We start from the raw sequence: 21,555 nt of genomic DNA on the forward strand, positions 1-21,555 counted from the left end.
TGGTTAAAACCCATGTGGAGAAAGAGAGAGTGTGGCAACTCTATACAGAAAGCACCTCACGCTGGAACCCAGCACCCAAGACACATGCCAGTGCATCCTGAATTATTCAACTTCTCTATTGCTTCAGATAGGCTCCTTTTCTTCATTTGGCTTATTTGAGGGAGTCACAATAATACATACCTAAAATATTTTCTCTTACTGTTGTTTCTTTTTCCTGCACATTTATTATTATAACCTGGAATTTACTGATTACATCACTGCTTACTTGGAAGAATTCCCTTTGTCTAGGATGACAAAATAAGAGGCTACTAAATCCTTCAGCCTGATGATTTGCTGATGATCCATGTCAAGTTCCCATTATTATAAAACTCTTAAGGGTCTTTTATTATTAAATCAACATGAAAATGCTTGGCTACTGGACTGAATGTCATTTGACATCTCTTGATAGATCTCTGCGTGTTTAATGCTTCACTGCTGTCTTTGAAATTTTTTTGGACTTTCTTGCTTTGTAAGACATTGTAAAGACTTTTTTCATCAAACAAACTGCATTTTCTTTTAGGCACACTGTGTATGCAGTGAATGAAAAGATGTGGGATTTTCTCCGAAATAAAACACTTTTTTCTTTATTGTTTTAACAAGATAAACATCTATAACTGTACTTCGAAATGTGCAGTGCTGCCTTGTATGAATGCATCCCTAATTCATAAAAAAATATTTAAAAACTTCCTCTTGTCACTTTGCAGACACAAGATAAAAGGTACTGTATAGGGAGTGTGAAATTAAACTAAATAACACCAGAAAAAAAACTAGGTCAGCCGGAAATAACAAACACTGCTCTTCCCACTCCCTGAGGAATGAATCTGCCTTAACCCTTTGTGAGGTCTGCATTGGGCCTGGAACTGGTCTAACTTCTAAAGGCCATGGCCAGTTGATTCCTCCTAGTCTACAAATCCATCCAGGGACATCTAGGATGCTAGCCTTTGCTGGGTAGTTTCCAGCACCTCAATTGTGCCCCCTTCTGGTAGGATTGTGAAACTATTTAAATAATTTCATTTTGCTTGAATGTGGAATACTTAAATGCAATGAAGAGTTATGTGCATAATGCTTTTACATGTATTTTTTTTTCTTTATAACGTTTGGAAACAGGTTTAACACAATATGTAATTGATTTTTTTTTCCATGACAGGTAGAGAATGTGTTGTTCTTTTTCTATTTCTTGCTCAGGTACAGTATATACAGTATGTTATATGAACTTCATTTACACTTGTAGCATTGTAGTCTTCTACACATTTCTGTAGATTTATAACTTATGAATCTTTGCAAATGAGAGGAGACTATTGACTGCTGGAAGCTAATTAATGTGAGGATCTCTTCAAAACGTTTCTTGAAAATAATCAGGGTATCAGCGTTGAAAACATGGCATGTTTCCACATCCCTTTCTGTAAAAAAGTGCCTCCTCTTCTCAGTTCAATTGCACTTCCCCTTAGTTTCCATTTGTGTTCCCTGGTTCTTGTTTCGCTACTGATTCCAAAGAAACTGTTGGACTGTGTTTATCAATGCCTTTGAGGGCTTTGAATATTTGAATCAAGTCACCTCGTATTGTTCTCTGTTCTAAGAATATTCAGTTGATTTAGCAGTGGATCAGTGTAGGATATTCATTTAAGCCACAAAATGTACTGTATCTGGGATTGATTACAGAAGTAATAGATTTTTTGTAATAGTGACCAGAATTGTATAAAGATCACTAAAGGCAATCTTAATGGTGCTGTCACGGATGTCTGAAAATGGGACGAACCGTGGAGAGGTAGGAGAGCAAAAATGACCCTATGCTTAGCGGCGAGACGGGGAGTTAGCCCGGGCTCATTCGTGCAAAGAGTTCAGGAGTGATGTCCCGCGATTAGAATAGAGGAACTGAGAAAAAGAAAACAGCCCAGAGAACAAGAAAAAACTGCGGAAAAACAAAAGGCGCCGCTCGCGGGGTTGAAAAAAGCATTGACATCATTTCCTGCCTATCTGTGCAATTAAAACAGCCTCACTTTCCCTCACCTTTGGTGAATTCTGAATTCTTTATTAAGGAAGACTGGATTTACACTTGGAACCCTACCCCAGTGGATGATGAGTTCCTTGCTATCACACACAGGATATTTCTAAATTTAGAAAAATGTCTTTGGTTACTCTGAATGACTGTGAATCCGCACATGTCTCTAATATTATTAATTACTGTACCAGTTTTGTAAACTTGCCTGTTATAAAGTTTCCCATTGTTTTAACTGGATCCACCGAATAAATTTGGGGAAAATTACTCATCATCATAGCTGATTTTTGTGTGGGAAGCTTTTCAATTCTCTTCTCTTTTCTTCCTTATTATTGCATCTTTTTAAAGATAATAATTTTTACCTTTTTTTTCACCTCTGACCCATTAAGCCTGTTGTCTGGATTTATCATTCAGCAGACTGATGCAGGATCCTAGGCTGCTTTTGACCAGCATCTGGTCTAGTGTGTAGTAGTGCTCACCATAGTGAAAACCATATTCCTGTATAAATGCAGTGGTAAATTCTATACTGTATATAAAACGTAAATCCCTGCTGACTCTTCACAGATATACAGTCACGCTCAGCAGAGACCCAGAATATAAGGGCATTCTCCCTTCTCCTCCTGGTAGCTTTCCAGCTTTTCATCTTCTCACAGCTGACATCCACAGATCCTGCAAAGTGTCACGATGTTGGTATCTGAAACTTTAAACACTTCTCTTATGTGGATAGAGAATGAGACCAGGTTTGTATTATTCCGGCAGCGTGCATTTATAAAATTAAAAGTTACTCTGGCAAAGACTATACTGACACATAACGAAGTGTTAGTGTGAGATGTATGCAGTTTTGACATTTATGTGTTAAAAACGTTTTCTGTAGACATCTCGTGGTTTAACAATAGCTGATGCTTTTAGCTTGTTACCATGAATCTGTCATTTGTACTGATGTTTTTGTTTTTGATTTACTAATTATTAATGCTTAAACTGCTGTAAAATAAATGAAGCTTGGTATCCCATCAATCCTTCCATTTTTTTATGCTTCACCCAGTTGAGGGTTGCGGGTGAGCGAGAGCCTATTTCACCAAATGATGGCTACAAGGCAAAACACACCCTAGATGGGACAGCAGTTCACTGTAGGGCACACACTGACTGTGACTGTTTCTGTCCTAATGCCCCACCACTATACTGGGGCATTAAAACCCACATCGACCGCAATGTGCCCCCCCCCACTGGTCCCACTAACACCACTTCCAGCAGCAGCCATAGCTTCCCAAGCAGTCTCTCATCCAGGTACTGACCAGGCTCAATCCTGCTTAGCGTCAGTGGATAGCCAGTTGAGAGCTGCAGAGAGATATAACTGCTGGCTTACTTCAAATGTATAATTCACAAATCAAATCATTATTCATGTGTATGAAGAATAGATCTCTGTGTTGCACCAGAACACAAGGTACATTTAAAAAAAATCTAAAAAAGATAACAAAGTTCTTAATCACAGATTTGTTATTACTATACCACAGCGAATATACAGAAGACCAATTTTTTTCCAGATACAAGCAGAGCTGCTTTTAGGTTGTAAAATGGACATTGCAAATCAAATTCAGGATTTTCTCAGACAGCTAAAGAGATTCTAATCAGAATTTAAAAAAGGATCAGTAAACAAGAAAGTCCAGAAATAATCCACATTTCCTTTATTTCTGTTGTTGTGATGTACTGACCTACAGCACCTTAATTAACTGATAACTTTACACAAGCCTTATCTGTGCTTTAGACTGTTAATGCTGAATTCTGCCATGGGTTATTAAAGAGTGTTGTATAGCAAGGTTAGGCTTTGATTTAAGTAGGGAGAGTTTTTTGTCAATCATGAAAAGTGCTGGCGGAAGTAGACATAATAAATCACAGACCACAGCACTTCCTATTTGCACATGAAGTGACTTGTTACAAAGCTTCCGGAATTAAGAGTTGTGAGGGGTTGAAGCTTAATTTACTGGTACAAAAAATTGTTTGGAAGATAGAAACTCTTAAAATTATTTTGTAATTGTTAGAGTTCATTTAGTTAGTCACGACATTTACTCACAATCTCAGTCAAATGCCCTAGTGTGAGAACCGTGAAATGCTTTTCTCTTACCAGAGCCACCACATTTTGAGGCAGTGTGGCTGTGTGCTGCTTTTAAGAATTGTGTCAAATGTCAGAGTCCACTGGCATGCCAGACAAGCCGAAAACAGCTACTGCAGAGAAAGAAACGGTAGGTGTGTGCTTTATACAAAGTTGCAGTGTGGTAGGCAAAAAGAAGTTAAAAAATCAGAAACAACAAAGATGAGACTAAACAAATTGTCTACAAACTGTACGGCCTTTGTTATCTCCTCTACATGGCTGGCTAGTTTGAGAAGACTCTCACACGTATTATTATTATCCCTGATTGCTAACGTGCAGTTTTTCATTTCATTTGGATCCCTTTCCTAGTTCCTGCAGCTCTATGTCTCTGCTTAGAAAATACCACATCCTTCCTTCACCTTGGTACTTTGCACACTTGCCAGCCATCAGTGGTGTGACGGACAGTGGAGCCTGAGTCATCCCCCGGAGCTGTGCAGCTGCCCAGCTTCTGGAATGTGTATGTTCTCCCCCTCACACACACACACGCACAATTTGAGGCACATTTCTCAGTTCCTTACACTGAGAAAAAGAAACATGGTTCCTGCCAGCATTACTTTCCAGAAATGGCGGGTCAATATGTATGAAGAAAAGTCACTGGGGTCCCTCATTTAGTGAGACTGCAACAACCATCAAGGAAGAACTCAGTCTGTGACTTTTGTTTCGGAAACATAATGACTGTTTCTTAAAGGTCTCCTGAGAGGTTTCAACTGATTTAAAGCTGATGTAAAGATTTAGGAGTATTTACCATGGTTTGTTTTGTCTTGAGCATTAAAATAAGTAAGAAGGAGAGAGCTTTTATTTTTTTCTTTTTAGACTGGGTATATTCATATTGTGACATTATTGTATTATTTTTCATTGGCATTTAACTTATAACAAGAGCATGAATATATTTTGTTTTATAGACACAATCTAAGACTTACATGCTTGTCAGCCATTTTAGGTCTTAAAATAGGTCTCTAAGTTCCTTATTTTTATGAATAACTGTAATATGCATAATGAAATACAAAGTAATGCTGTTCATTTCAGAAGCAAAAATGTAGAAAAAAGTCAAAAGTAGAATAACAAAACAGGAGTTACTGGGACAGATGTGAAATTGGATTTTCATTTTAAAAATAATTTATTCGGGATTTCTTTGTATGGTGGCACCATTTACATCTTCAAAGCAATAAAAAACTTGAAGAAGACTTATGACCATGTATCCAGAGTATCCTGTGGGAGATGCTGCAGGTGTATGGGGTCGAGGAGAGCAGCTGCATGCCATCCATTTACAGTATTTACAGAGCAAGAGTTGTGTCTGGGTGATAGGGTCATTTTCAGTCAACATAACGCTGTTTATTCATATTCTGGTACATATTTGGATCATTCTAGTCTCAACCTGCTCTGATGCTAGACAACGTTAAGCCAGTATTTGACAAAGATGTGTTCTGGCATTAAGTCGAGTCCATTTAATGTGGGCATCTGACTCCACCAAGGGTACATCTTCTCTTCTCTCCTGTTTTTGATCTTCATGAACAGGATACCAAGACACAGCTAAGGTTTAGAGTATATCCAGGGAAATGAGGGTTTGCATCTCTATTGTTTGTGGACGATGTTGTTCTCTTTGCCTCCTGTGACTTTGATTTCTAGTGTACGCTGGAGAGGTTAACAGCTAAGTGTGACGTGGATGAGGGATGAGGGTCAGCACTTCCCTGCTGGCAAAGAATGGCTTGCTCTCTCCAGGTGAGGGGGTAATAGCTACCAAAGCTGGAGGATCTTAAGAACCTCGGGGTCTGGTTCATAAGTGAAGGTAGAGGAGATAGTGAGATTGACCAGCAGATTTGTGCAGCTACTGAAGTAATGTGGACACTCTACCAAAACATGGTGAAAAATGGGGAAGAGAGTTTTCAGACAATCTATGTCCCTATCCCTATGGTCATGAGCTTTGCGTAGTGATGGAAAGAATGAGATTGTGGGTACAAATAGCAGAAATTAAGTTTATTTTTATAGTTGCTGGGATTACTCTTCATGGCAGGGTGTGGAGCTCTGCAGTTTGGGAGAACCCTGGAGTAGAGCTCCTGCTCCTCTGTATTGAGATGAGCCGGTTGAGGTACCCCCATGAGGCCTCCTGCTGGAGGTGTCCTGAGCATAACCCACTGGTCAGACGCAGGACACTCTGGAGGGATTTTATCTCTCGGCTGTCCTGGAAACACCTGTAAATCCATCAGGAGGAATTGGAGACCGTTGTGGGGGACAGGGTAGTCTGGTCTGCTCTGCTTTGCCTGTTACCACCGTGACCCTCTCTCACCCAGAGTAAGCAAAAAAATGACAGCACTCACCTGACCCTCCTGGATCTTCTGATGCTTTTGCATCCGAGATTTCTTTTTTTTTTAAATGAGAGTATAGTTGATTAAACATTAGGTGATGATTACAAATGGGTTGTATAAAATAAATCAAAATAATATCAAATTTGAGATTAAAATAAAAATGTAACAGTACAAGAGATATTTACCTACCTAAAGTAACCTTTACTTCTTAAAACCAAAGCACTGTTTCATAGACCTCCCTATTGTAGTCAAATTGTTCACTATCCAGCTAACAAATGTATGTGTTGTTTTTTTCCAGCAATACAACTTTTTTGGGGTTCTCATAATTATTGTTCTTTGTATTTAATTTTAGCATATTTAATTAGCATTAAAATACAGATTCTTCTACTGTTAACCAATCATTTATTATTATGAATTTATCAAAGCAAATACCTTCAGAATCAGTTGCCTCTGTGCTGTCATTAATTTAATTTCCATTGATGGATTTATGCATCATCTAAAATAAAAGAAAAAATATTTACAGCTAATTAAAAAGTGCACAAAAGAGAAACATTTTGGGCATATCTTTATCAAAATTACCTTTGACCACATTTTATTAAATGTTATAGTTTAAACTGTTATCATGGGTAGAGATAAACTAAATGCAGCATACTGTACTTATATGTCAATAATTAAATTAAAAGGCTCAATAAAATCAAATAGAATCCACACCATGGTTTCTCCGGGCAGCATAATATTATTGATTCTGCCTGTTTATTACCATCACTCACCATCACCAGCACAACATGACTTAAAGGTGTCCAAGGGAAAGTTTGTCTGAATTGTTAAAAAAATGTGTATTTTATGACTAAACAGTTTTTCATTTGGAATGTATAAACTCAAAAGGTAGCATTACATACTGTAGTAAAAAATTAAAACATTATACACTTAGTAGTAGCTTATATCTGCAGTCCTTGGTTACTTCCACTTTGCAGATGTATGTTATTTCTATTTCCCTTGAGAACTCACGCATGCGGCTTTTTGTGCTGCTGCTCACAACTCTATTTGAAGCCTGTTTCATGTCTGCTGTGAAATGATAAGTCTTTGTGGGTGGGTCTCAAATTTCTTTTGCATTACTTAGTGTCTGCTTTTCGCACTATAATAATACTGATCTACCCAGGTTTTCCTAATAAAAATAGGTTTATTTGTTTAACATCTGCAATCGTCTTGAACGTTTTTCAAAATATGATTTTAGAAAGGAACTTAAAAATGACATTAATATGCAAAACAGGGATGAGTATGTGTAACACTATCAATGCAGTAATCCACTTATGACATATCACATATGACACCTATGAGCAAGGAAGGGATGGATATACAGTGTAGACAGGCTTTACTATCTTTATACTGTGCTTGGAACATTGCCAAAAGACCATTTTAACCACATTTAGAAGGACAGTTGTATCTACAATAAGGCAATGTTAAGTTTTCCTGACAGGCAGGACCATCAGAGAGTACACATAGACAAACACAAACACACACACACTAATACCAGGGCCAATTTTCCAAAAAGTAAATTAACCTATCAGTATGTCTTTGGACAATGGAGGAAATTGGAGTGCCTGGGAGAAACCCATGTGAACACAAGGAGAACATACAAACTCTACGTAGATAGCACAGCAGAAATTGAACCCAGGGCCCCAGATGTTCAAGTTGGCAATGCTAGCCACTGCAAGCCTGGAGAAAAGGAAACTAAATTTATTTAATGCTATAAAGCTAACCAGTAAAAGCTAAATAGCTAAATATGCTACCTTTATCTGTATTTTGGTTACTTATTTTTTATTCCATCCAAATAATTTATAATAAGTTAAATGCATCAGGTGGGACACACCTGGAAAGGCTCAATAGCTGAAATACTTGGTTTCTTCTTTCTTTGTTTAAGTGTAGACATGAACTCTAATTGTTCCTTTGCAGCCAACACTGACTCAGCTTCTGACTCAAACTTAGTCAACTGCTTATCCTGGTGAGGGACCTGGCAAGTCAGAGCCTATCAGGCAGAAGGCACAAGGTGGAGCTAAGAGTAGACAACTGCTCTCACCATGGATTGAACACTGGCCCATCACACGGCCCTATAGAAAGGGACAGTTTATAATAGTGTGTATTTGATAGTCAAGAGAAAACCAGAGCACCTGGCAAAAAATCCACATGAACTGCACATACAGTACACTGTGCCAGTAGTCATATCACCCTGCAACTGCCAACTGACAACCTACTAAAGCTAAGCAGGGGTGAGCCTGGTTAGTACCTGGATGGAAGACATACTGGGAAAAACTAAGGTTGCTGCTGGGAGAGGTGTTAGTGTTACCATTAGGGGACGCTCACTTTGCGGTTCTAATGCCCCAGTATAGCGATGTGGACACTATAAAGTGCTTTGAGTGAAGTTTCCAGAAAAGTGCTATATAGGTGTAAATATTATTATTATTATTATTATTATTATTATTATTATTATTATTATTATTATTATTATTTTATTATTATATTACATAGACGTGAGCGTCTAGAGCCAAACCTACAAAGAACCAGAACAAATCTGCCATGTCATTTTGAATCCTTGTGTGTTTATTTTTTTAAAGAAAGGGGAGAATATTACTATCAGGAAACCTTTGATGAGTAGACTTCATGAATAATGAATATTGTATCTACTTAGCGATCCATAGTTCCTCATTCCATCTTCTGCATTTTATTTTTAAACTCTGCATCTGTAGGCCTCACAGGCCTTACCAGGAATAAACAACTTTCTGATAATGGACGGATAGAATATGAAAGCACGACAAAACAGTTTTTGTCCGGACTGAACACACACACCAGAGAATGTGATCAAATTTACCATTTCAACCACATTCATCCATTTTTCCCATCACTGGTATATAAGGCATCCATATAAGGGTCATGGAAACCCAGAGTCTATCCCAGAAACACAGGGAACAAGGCAGAACATAACTATATTCCTAGATAGAACACCAGTCCTTCACAAGGCACACAAATTAACAAGGTAGACACAATTTTATCAAACTAGCATACCTCTCATGGTGTGAATGGACCTGCAAACGTACTGTAAACTCTGCATTCTGTGTCCGAATCAAGCCAAGGTGAGACACTGTGGTAAATGTTATGTTGTTTAAGATAAAGCTAATTATCTAATAATTAATAACTTACTTAGTAACTCATAACTAATTAATTTATCTTAAGCTTTTAGATTCATTTGTTTTAAATACATACTGTATCACTGCATGCTTATTATTCTATTATTATTAATGTTATATCAGATTATACTAGAGTATGATCAGTATGATCACAATGCAATGTGGTTTCCTGTAATAGAAATGTAATTTACAAGTGTTAACAAAATGGAAATGTTTCTTGCTTATTGCTTTCCCACTATCACATTCATGACACACTATTATGTAACAATGAACAAATATCATTTTTTATTTTTTCTAAAATATTATCCTCATTGGCAATATACTTTATTTTTTAAACCATCCTTTCCTATTTTTACAAAGCTATATGTTGTACAAAGCTATATGAAACAAGACAACAAAAAATGGTGTTAAAATTGAAGGGTGACTTGTTAGGACTTGCATACTGTATAGGATTGATTTTTTTACAATTATTTTACAATGTTTCTAAACTGAAAATATCTCCGGTTTATTTTAAAAATATAACTATTTTATCAACATTTTGTATGTGACATATACATCCCTGTATAGTTGAAAATAAATGAATTAACTCCTTAACTTAGTAATAGTAAATTTATATGCAGTACTCCTTATTACTCACATCATAAACCTCATACAGTACAGCATACAAAAAAAGTGCAGAATACAAATTTATTAAAGGCAGCTGTATAACAAGCTGAAAAGAACATTTTTATGTTATACACGGAATTAAAGTTATTTGAAAATAATGTGTTTCAGACAAAAGTCCTTCTTTGGTGTTTAGAAATATATTTAACCACTTGTTCTAGTAATGTAACCTTGATCTTGGTTACAGATTTTATTCTCAGATTTTTTAGATCTCAGGCCAATCAAATGTTTATGAAGTAAAATCTTCTTTGTTTTCCAAGTTTTATTAAGGTGCGTCATGTCCATTACAACATTCAGTTGTCAGCAGTTTGAAGATACAATTTGTAGAAGTATGGCATAAGGTCCATAATTCTCACTAATCAGATCTTCATTGAATCAATCCTGACATAAAGTTACTTTGTAATCACTTGTGTACAACGTTAAAAAATGAATGTTCTTCTGTACTCATTTATTTGTACACTGCAGTTCAGCATACTCTAAAAAATATATAAAGTATTGCACAATAACGCAAAGTATGAAATTAAAAAAAATTACAATCGCACTTGAGCAACACTAAGCTGTAAAACAAAAATGAAAAAGATTATTGTATTCATATTTTACATTTCTTGGAGCTGAGAGAACAAAAGCCTTCTACAGGGATTCCCAGCTATGGTCCGGAATCCAAGAGATTTTCTACGAATCAGTCATCTATCACTTTATCCTACGGAAGAGCTTTGCTACAACTGATAACGAATAAAAAAATCAATTTGTAATCAATCACTTAATTACGTGATCATGTTGTTTGTGTGTGAGTGTCCTTGTATTTTATAACTATTCTGTTCACGTAAACGTTCATGACACAATGATAAAGGCCCATTCAATGGTGGGATTGCAATCAATTCGGCTGAACAATAATGTTCACATGAGCTAAAAAGTGAACATTTCGTTATGTCTAAACTCCTGTCAAAAGTAAATATATAGTAAATTGGACAACCTCATGAACACTAAAGTAAAAAAAGTCAACAACATAATGTACGTTGTTCAAATTATAATCATCACACAATTTCCTACCCCGTAAGTACGTGATAATGTTCAACGAGTTTTTTTTCTTGGCAGGAACAACTGCACTTTTATACTTTTCGACAATATAAAATACTGCAGGATTCAAGATAGCACAAATGCTTTCCTGTGCTCATACTTTTTTCGACAAATCGTAGCTTTTTTAGAAGATACTACAAACATCTCTTGACCACTAAATCCGCCCAAATTATGTTTATGCGACTGTGGACTACTGTCTGTACAGGTTTTATTTATTGTATATTACAGTAAAGTTATATTAATATTACACCTACCTTAAGAATATAAAGTATAATATACAGGTGGGGCTACACGTTGGTAATGGACGCCCGTCCATATTCTTCGTATTCTTATTATGAAGACTTCTGCATAATAACACAAAGGGACACATAAAATGCATGGCTATTTGGCAAATTAGGATAATAAAGACTCTCTCTAAATGGAGATATTCAGCCTTCTCAATATATGTTTTGCATGTTCTTTTCCTGCATAATTTTCTTAGCAGAATTCATCTTCATGATGAACAAAGATTGCACATTTACGTGTAGAACATTTTTTTTAGAAATCATAGCATTGTGTAGCATAGGTACATATTTTTAGAAAAGGTAAGACATATCAAGCATTAAATACGTCCTTACATCTTGTTAAAATATTACATGTAAAGGAATTGTAATTTAATTCTTAAACGGTGTTTCTGTTTCTCTTCAACCTGTCCACCAGAAATATACTTGCAAATTTAAAAACACCTATGCGTGGCACTTTACTTTTATACAGTACGAGGAAATCAAGAGCAACGAACATTTCCCATCCTAAAATAAAAATTGCATTCGAAGTACCTAATGTGCTTAATGTACTTACATTTGTTGGTTACAGTATATTATAAGGCAAGAATCACAACAGCACATCGACTTGTACTGAAACATTACATCTGTAGTCGATTCCAAACTGTGTTTTTGTTTCTCAAGGTGTAATAAGAATAAAGAGGTTCAATTTTGAAAATTCCGAGACTGTAAATCCTTTGTCGATGGGCTATTAATATGACTAACCACAGAGTTATTGTTCCATTCAATTGGTATTTCTTTAGGTTTTAATAATTGTTGAAGAATCGAAGTCGCCAGTATTTTATCTGCTACTACAATCATCTTCATCCATCAGTATACAGATAGCAGACATTTATAAAGCGCAAAACCTGTCTTAAAATAACAGATGAGACTTTATTAACCCCGAAGGAAAACTGATGTTATAAAAGGTAATTATTACCAAATTACTTACATTAGTTGGATCCATGTAAAATGTGATCAATTTAAGTTCGAACAGCACAAAATAATTTTTTGATCAAACAAAGCAATGGAGCACGCTTTATTTCCTCATTTTTGAGGAGCTGAGAGAACAAAAGCCTTTTATAGGCATTCCCAACTGTGGTCCGGAATCCACCAGATTTTCTAAGAATCAGTTTTCTATCACTTTTCCCTACGGAGGAGAATTGCTGCAACTCATAACAAATAAAAAATCAATTCAGAATCAATCATATAATTACGTGATAATTCTCACGTAGTCTTGTTTACGTGCGAGTGTCCTTATGCTGTATACTGATTCTGTTCACGTAGGCTAAAAAGTCAATGACAGTGATAAAGGCCCATTTCATTGCGATTGCAAACAATTCGGCTGAACAATTCTGTTCACATGAGCTAAACAGTGCAATTTTCATTATGGCTAAACTCCTGTCAAAGTAAATATAAATTCTGCAGAGCTGGACTTCCTCAATAACACTAAAGCAAAAAAAGTCAACAACATAATGTAGGTTATAATTATAATTATCACAGAATTTACTACCCCGTAATTACGTGATAATGTTCCACGATTTTTTTCTTGGCAGCAACAACTGCACTTTTATATTCGCCAATATAAAATACTGCAGGATTCAAGATAACGTGCTACAGTACCTGTGCTAATACTTTTTTTCGACAAATCGTAGCTTTTTTAGAAGATACTACAAACAGCTCTTGACCACTAAGTCCGCCCAACCAGTAACGCATATTGTTTATGCGGCTGTGGACTACTGTCTGTACAGATTAAGAAAACACAAAATCTATTAAACTGCTAAAGTTATTTTAATATTACACCTACCTTAAGAGTATAAAGTATAATATACAGGTGGAGCTACACGTTGGTGAAGTACGCTCGTCCATAATAATAATAATAAAGCACACTTAATTTCCTCATTTTTAGCACGAAATTGAGTTTCCCTTGGAAATTTAAATGTTAACATATTTTCGTGTAGTAGATCATCACTAAAAACTAGGTCTGAAAATCTCACACGTTTGCATCACTTCTAAGTTGATTTAAAAAAATAGGTCATGAACGTATTTTTAAAAGGATTGTACTGGAGAGCCGTTATTCCGTTAATTAACCAAATCATAAATACAAACGCTATGTCATCACAGTTTTCGATGGACATTTTCGTGCATGAAGGTGCATACATACATTTCATGCATAAATTGATCCCTTGAACACTCTGCCAATAATCGACGGAGAAAAAAAAACGGGTTTCCTCGCAAGATCAATCATCTGATTTTCACAGTGAAAAAAAAAGACGTGCGATTGAGTTATTGACTCCATGAGCCCACAATAAACAGCGCCTTTTTGAATACCAAAAAGAACACATTGAAGAATTTATACATACAGAAAATATCAAATAGCAATGCCTTTCCCGTTTCAAGAACAAAGCTCTTCCTAGGGTAGTCTACATCTTTAATGAATCCTATATAATCAAACTAGTTGTTGTGGTAAAAAAATAAATAACGTCTTGCTCGGGATAGTATTTTAAAATTGCAATAATAATGATAGCTAGTTCAGAAGATACTACAGTATACAGTAGGTGGGCGTTGTACGGTGTCGGGAGTGGGGTGGAGATTTTCACCTTGCCTAAGCTTTTTCCTGCGGGAAACCCTGCTATAGAAAAAACGTTCTTAATTATTAAACGTATTCATATGCTGAGAAGATTCTTTCCACATATATCAACCGATTTATTGTAGGATAATCCCAATTAAAAGAGGAACTGGCAGGAAAATGAAAAAAACAGTTAACAGGTAAATATAACCGTCTGACAATGGAACCAATGAAACATTTAATATCCATTATTACGTGAAATAATAGTTATATATTTCACTAGTCATACGAGGGTTTCATATCTTATACTTATATATTCATACGAGGGGGTCATATATTTTAATCAGACACAAATTTGAATGATTTTGAATTATTTTAAATAATAATGCAATAGGAAAAGGGTAACAATATTTTCTAAAATCATTTACATGAAAAAAATAATACTAACAAACCATTCAACAATGAACAGACTTATTTAAAATAAAACAAAAATCTCCTGGATTATTTATGATTCCAGAAAATCTACAACGTCCTCGTGTCCGTTTGCTTTGGCGAGATCAACAGGTCGCCGGTTGAAGTTATCCGTGATATTTCTGTCGGCATGATATTGGTCCAGTATCATAACTGTGTCCAGAAAACCACCACTAGCTGCGTCGTGGAGCGGAGTCATCCCTGTGGTCACATCCTGCAAATTCGGGTTCGCACCGTACAGCAGCAGCAGTCTGGCTACAGATGTATTCCCCATCATCATAACCTACAAAATGAATGAATTAATCTAAACAGTATATCGTTTTCTTACAATGCTTCATTCACCGAGAGATGTTCAGTATTGTTTACAATGAAGTACAAAAGGAAAACAAACATTTTATTATATAGACTACCCATATAACAATGTGCGAGTTTCCTTTTTAATAGGCACCCGTTGACATGAATTATACAGTATATCTCTGAATGCCTGTATTTTGTCCTAAACTCCAACTACAGGATCATTTGACAGTCTGTGTCTAACATTAATATGTTTGATTAGTTCATATCCAGGAACCTTAGGGCATTACAGCTCTTCGTGAATTTGCTATTTATTTTAAATGAAAAGGGCAGAACGTCAAAACACCTTCTATAATATTTTCTGTTTTTGTTTTGATTGCTTATGTATTGTAGAAAGGCCAAAAAAGGTTCCACATTTCTTAACTCATAAATCATATATTGAAAATAAACACTAATAGTAGTGTAATAGCGCAACACTTATAATACAGACTGCTTTAAAGCACACGTTCGAGGAATTTTATTTTTGTAGGTCTATTGTAAATTTATCAAGCAATCCATATTAGTTTTGTTGTTTAATGTTGGAAGAAATTGTGTAATTATTTTAAAACACTTCTTTAAAACACTGGTACTGATGTCAATGACAGTTTTTGAACACTCGTTATCTTTAAACGAAATATTTTTTGAATATTGAATAATTTGTCTTAATTTAATCTATCACATTTAATCTCTAATCTAATTCCATTTATATGTATAAAACCTTAACATAACGAGCTAATGGAAATGGTAAAAAAAAAACTTTTGTTATTTTTAAGTTAGAGAGATTTATCATGTGTGCTTTTCAGTAAAAGCCCTTAATAATTGCACATTTGAAGTTGGTAAGACCCCACTGGCCTGTGTATTATTTTCTTAATAATATTACATAACAAGCACGTCAAAAACTACAGTGATTCTAAGTCATATCGATACATTTCAAAATTGAAAATCAGTGGCATCATTTTTGAATGGAAATTTCAACATCATTATCTTTACAAAGGTCAGAGTGAACCTCAAGTGTTTTAATGGGAGATAAAAAGGGAGACGATAGCCTGTTTAACACTTAAACCCTGACATTTTGAATTCAAGATACTCAATACTTTTATTCACATGCTGTTTTGTTTCATGATTAACGAATTTGCTTATGCCAATAATTTCGACTACTTAAGAAACACCGAAAATAAACGATTTGCTCATTTTATAAGAATTGCATCTATATTTTATTTGTAATAGATTGCCTGGCATTTTTATGGACCCTCGAGAGAAAATAACTATTACTACTATTTACGTTCCATGTCTTAAGGTGCTTAGAAAGTCTGAAAGTAAATACATTTACTTATTTAAAGATATAACTTTTTATTTTTATAGAAAATACCAAAATGTTTTGTGATTGACAAATATGGAGTCCATATAGTGAAACAGCTTATATGAATTGCTTTTGAAATGTACGAAACAAGCAAATAAGATGGTTGTAGTAATTTCGTTATTATTAACATTTACAGTATACAATGTAATTTAAGCGATATTACTGAAATTGGTATTTAAAATCAAACGAGTTTACGGTGGCCATCAGTTCCCCTATTGTCAGAATGCTGTACTTTCGTTTTAATCTGTAGGTAAGGATACAGCTGTCGTTCGTCCTATATCTTTATTCCATCTCTGTCATTTTAAAATTGTAGCTGTAACTCATTCTGTGTCAGATGCAAGTCTGCAACATACTCTACTTTAAATGATGTTAGCGATGTCACAGCTGACTACAGCCTACTGTAGACTAAGCCCTGACCGTATTTACTACAACGTACCTGAATAGGTGTCCGTCCAAAACGATTCGTACCATTGGGATCGCAGCCGTTCTGTAGCAAAGTTAGTACGTATTCAGTTTGTCCAGTTGCAGCTGCTGATGCCAGCTGATCGGCAGAGGTCATTGTGAGACAGGGCTAATCCTTTTTTCAGAAGTGCAGCTTCAACGCGTCCTTCTTTTTTTGACAGGTAGCACCGCATCACTTGAGGCTCAATCTAAAATATGTCCCGAGTCAACATACGAAACCTACTGCGGCCACTTGCATAGTAGTTTTTCAACTGGCATACATATATGCATTAAATTAAACTAGTAAGCACAGTCTCTATTCTGTGTATCACCTCGGTGTATACAGATATTTGTTCTGACTTGCCTCTATCGAGCAAGCCAGCGTATGACGTCACTGGAGGCTGCACCAGTACGCAAGCTCAGTACAAGAGCACATCAGGAAGAGGAAGGACGGGGTAGTTTTGTTTTCATAACAGCTCAGAGACATGGAGCATACGACAAGATGATTAAGTCAGGCCACCAGAATGTGGCCTGAATGTTTTTACGCCACGAAAAAACATAAAGTCTGAAACGCGCTCCTCTCGGAGACAGTTGGCTTTCTTTCCTTTCAGCACCGCACTGCCCTGCGACATCAACTGAAAAGCGGCCGGCTGTTCGTTGCCTTGTCGCATTGTCATTCCCGTACAGCAATCAATACCCCCCATTACACCTCAATCAAAACTTAATATAACAAACTGACAGCGAAAGAAACATCTTTCATTTTCGGTTTCTATGGTAACCATGCCCCCCTACGACACACGTACAACGCTATTTTTTAAAGTTTCTTGTATGTCATTACTAATAGAAGATGGGTGGGGCCTACGTTATTTTTTAAAATAACACACACACACACACCTTCTTAAATTAAAAATTGAATAAACATGCACATGGGCATATGCTGTATAAGTACCGTAGCAATGGCTTCACTTTATCATCATCACTGGAGATAAAATGTCCAGGACATTTTAATATTTTACTTCCGCGCAATTGTGGTGCTGTCGCTATCTGAAAATGATATACTCCCATGTTATTTTTTTTTTGTTATGCTATTTTACAAAGCTTTTGTGGACATATTTTAAAAATAATGGTTTACATGAAAGTTTTCCATCGACATGTAGAGAATTAACTGCGCCAGTAAGTAAATGAAAAATAAATTCAGCTCTATACAATATTACCAACAATGCTTTTTAAATGTAATAAGTTCTTGAAATGTATTATTATTTCTGTGGTTGCAATGTCCCACATTAATCCTTTTTGTTCAGTAATTGCTTGCAGACGTTTTTAAACTGGTCATATACGTCACATCGTAAGAGGTTGGAGTAGGTACTGTAAAATGCGTCAGCTTGCGGGCTGCAAAGGAACCACTGCTTATTTTTTTTACTGTTTTTAATCAAATAATACAGGATTTGTGACTAAGAGTAAGTTAATGGAGCAGTATTTTTTTCAAAATACTAGATACAAAATATTTATCAATATTATTTTTACTGGTGTCAGTAATATATACTTGTAATATACACTGCATTCCATGCTATGAACATAAATAGATCCGCGTTTAATACTGTTTTTTCAGGGTGTATAGTATTAGATGTGGTTTACTTCGTTATAAAACAATCTATCCTTATTTTGTTTCTTTTACTGTCACTCGCTAGTCCTCTAAAACATATTTTATATCAGAAATTAAAATTTCTGGTATCACTATATTTAAATGGTACAGTATACTTATACCTAAAATACAATACATTCCATTGAGAAATTAGAAATTATCGGTATTGGAATTAGAGATAAATGTAATTGGCATTGTCTTGTACACCATACGAAAGATCTCGGAGTTTATTTTCATCACATGCCAGCATAAAAATGTTCAGTGAAAACATTTTAAATTAGCGTGTATCTGAAAAAACATTATAATAGATTATTATTGTACATAGATTATTGTCCATATACTGAAATGTTTGAATTTCTTTTTAATATCAGTCTTTATTCGACACGGAGAACTTAATTTTCAGTATCAAAATAAATTGAAAACCCCTTTGTGTGTCTTAAGTTCCTTTTAAGATCTTTGAAACCAAAATAAACAGCTTGCAAAACCTAAAAAAATGTAACACTATATCTTCCACATAAACTAGCAACAAAAGCAATTCTAAATAAAAATCCAGCCTTTTAATTGTTGTTATACGTTTAATAACAGCAACTACAACAATAATAATAACATAGCACTTTATAAAATAATATACTGTCTAAATAATATAATAATTTAAATTACTGAAAAAAATCTCACTTTAAAAATCCATAATTTGGAAATCGTAAAAAAAAGCTGCAGGTGGAAGCTGAAGAACAATTTTATTTTGACCTCATGAGGTGTTTCATTTTAATGGAGCAAATATTAAGTGCAAATAGAATCAATGAGAAATCTCATAATCACACGGTTATAATACGGATGTACGGATTGTCTGTGTGTCTCCTCACCTGACATTTTAGCTTCCAGCATTCCAAGACCGAGGAAAACGGGGAAATCTGCAAGTATTCAGGTATTGATAAGTTTACGCGCACCAAAATGAGCGGTGTATCAGTAATTACAGATACGCAATTAGATCATAATTAAAATTGCGTATTTAGCAGATACGTTTATTATAATAATAATATATGTATACATTATTATTATTATTATTTTTTTATTTTTTTATTATTATTATATGTGTTATTATTATTATGGTGGATTATTGTTATATAAGTAAATTAACAAAATAATGTTGCTTTGACAATAATATCGATTGAAAGGGTATCCACAGTACACATTGCACATTGTACAGAAACTAAAATATACACAATCTTAAGCAATGTTAAAATGATACTCATGGAGAAGCTAATTTGTTAAAGTTGTGATGCGCAAAATGAATTCATAATATTGAAGAAATTAGCTACTGTAATTACAACATTTGTAACAAAAATCAAAATTACAAACGCACATTTTTTGTTTAATCTCTTGTATGATTACTGTTAAAAATAATTGTTTTGTTTTTCAGTTTTTACTTTTTAACTTTTAAGTTTGTTATAGTCTGTTTATTTGACTTGCATTTCGACCTGGATTTATTTAAGTTTTAGGTAACTAGTACCAAAGGGGTACTATTCAATATAGCATTTTTTCCAGAACGTATTTTTGTAAGATTTTTACTTACATTTAAGTAAGTTCATTTAAAAGTTCACAAAGCACTATACTGTATTTCACAAAGTTCACAGAGCAGGATGCGTATAGACAGTCCGACATCTCATGTTTTTATAAGTGTATATTTCTCAACCTGTAAACAAATGTTTCAGCGTTTCTGTTAAAACAAAGGATTGTACCAATACACCCTGCTTCTCAAAATTAAACAATTGCATAATTCCCACAAACCAGCTATTTTAACATGGTCAAGGGGGGACTGTAACGTTAAATTTATGTGCCTTTTTATATCTGTCCTGTGGATCTACAGTACAGGCGAAAGTCCTCTTGAAAAACACTTTTGTTAAGCAGTTTCACATTGGTGCCGATCGGGTCTGCAAATTACATTTGATATTTTATGATTCTTCATCTGTATTATGAACTCATCTGCGTAAGAACAGTACCAACACTACGTGAAAAACATTTTTCTCGTATTAACATCTTCTCTCCCCTAGTTTTAGTAGTTTACAGCCGGACCTTTATGTGTGGAGCGCCTTGATCCATCCGCGTTTCGAAGCGCAGCTCCAGGGGAATTCCAGCCACGGATAGCCTGTTCGTAGATGTGTAGGCACACCGCATCACAACATTGCGCCTTTACATCTGGCGTTTTCTCCACTGTGCAGAATCTGAAAAATACATTTCTCGTTTAATTCACGATACTGTATGGTATTACAGAGTGCTTTCTTTCGTTAATCCACTGTGTGAAAATCATCCTTAGTCAATGCGAATCACTGTATTTAAAGTCGCAGAAGGAAGAATTTGCCTAATACTGTAGTCCAGACTATGTCATCAGGATCCACCATACGTCGTCACATATTGAATGAAATGTAGGTATTAGGTAAATATAGTACACACTCGTAACGCACACAAATCTTTTGTTGGTGACAGTTAAAATTATGTAACTTATCTTTAATAGTTAAAAATATGTGCATTCAATACACAATTAAATGCTGTTGAAAAATCTAAATTCTAAATCGCTATTTAAAATATGAACTGTACCTGATGGCTTATTTCGTCGTCAGCAAAAAGGAAACTTTTATTTCAGCAGAAATAGTAATTTAAATAAAAACACAAAGACAGTTGGTAACTCGTGACCAGTTTGAATTGAAACAGGAACTAACTTTGTTTTCCTCGGAGCAATCTGCTGAGAATAATGTCACTGTGCGTCTTGTAAATAGGCTTCAAACGGTGTTGGGTGAGTATAATCTCTGAAGGAGCGCTTCAAGCACATCGCCTTGATTCCAGATGCTATGGCTGTTGCACAGACAAAATCAAAAACAACTTTGATTTAATCCCAGACAGTAGATGTTCTGCCGTTTAAAATGCGTCATACTGCGTCTTTCAAAACGATAGGGTTACAAAACAACAATCGGAACACGACATTTTTATGAAGTCAATCATTGTGAAACGAATGTACATTGGCTATTGTCATGATATT

At 35.2% G+C, this 21,555-nt stretch overlaps 1 protein-coding gene across 5 annotated transcripts; it reads right to left on the bottom strand.

Moving 5' to 3' along the window:
- Nucleotides 1–6,134: 6,134 nt before the first annotated feature.
- LOC102689462 (cyclin-dependent kinase 4 inhibitor B-like) lies at nt 6,135–21,415 on the bottom strand. 5 transcript variants are annotated; one of them, XM_069191239.1, is made up of 7 exons: nt 21,239–21,415; nt 20,595–20,743; nt 19,385–19,432; nt 14,306–15,028; nt 11,661–11,750; nt 6,917–6,980; nt 6,135–6,370 (listed from the first exon to the last, which is right to left on the bottom strand). In XM_069191239.1, the coding sequence occupies exons 2-4, from the start codon at nt 20,694–20,696 to the stop codon at nt 14,780–14,782; spliced, it is 399 nt and encodes a 132-aa protein (XP_069047340.1). In that variant the 5' UTR covers nt 20,697–20,743; nt 21,239–21,415; the 3' UTR covers nt 6,135–6,370; nt 6,917–6,980; nt 11,661–11,750; nt 14,306–14,779. The 5 variants fall into 5 exon arrangements, 4 of the variants coding, with proteins under 4 accessions (XP_069047340.1, XP_069047339.1, XP_069047334.1 ...); XM_069191238.1 differs by having other exon boundaries at nt 14,723–15,028; nt 21,117–21,414; XM_069191233.1 differs by having other exon boundaries at nt 21,117–21,414.
- Between the last annotated feature and the right edge of the window lie 140 nt (nt 21,416–21,555).

The sequence above is a fragment of the Lepisosteus oculatus genome, chromosome 1 (assembly GCF_040954835.1).
Source record: "Lepisosteus oculatus isolate fLepOcu1 chromosome 1, fLepOcu1.hap2, whole genome shotgun sequence".
NCBI lineage: Eukaryota > Metazoa > Chordata > Actinopteri > Semionotiformes > Lepisosteidae > Lepisosteus > Lepisosteus oculatus.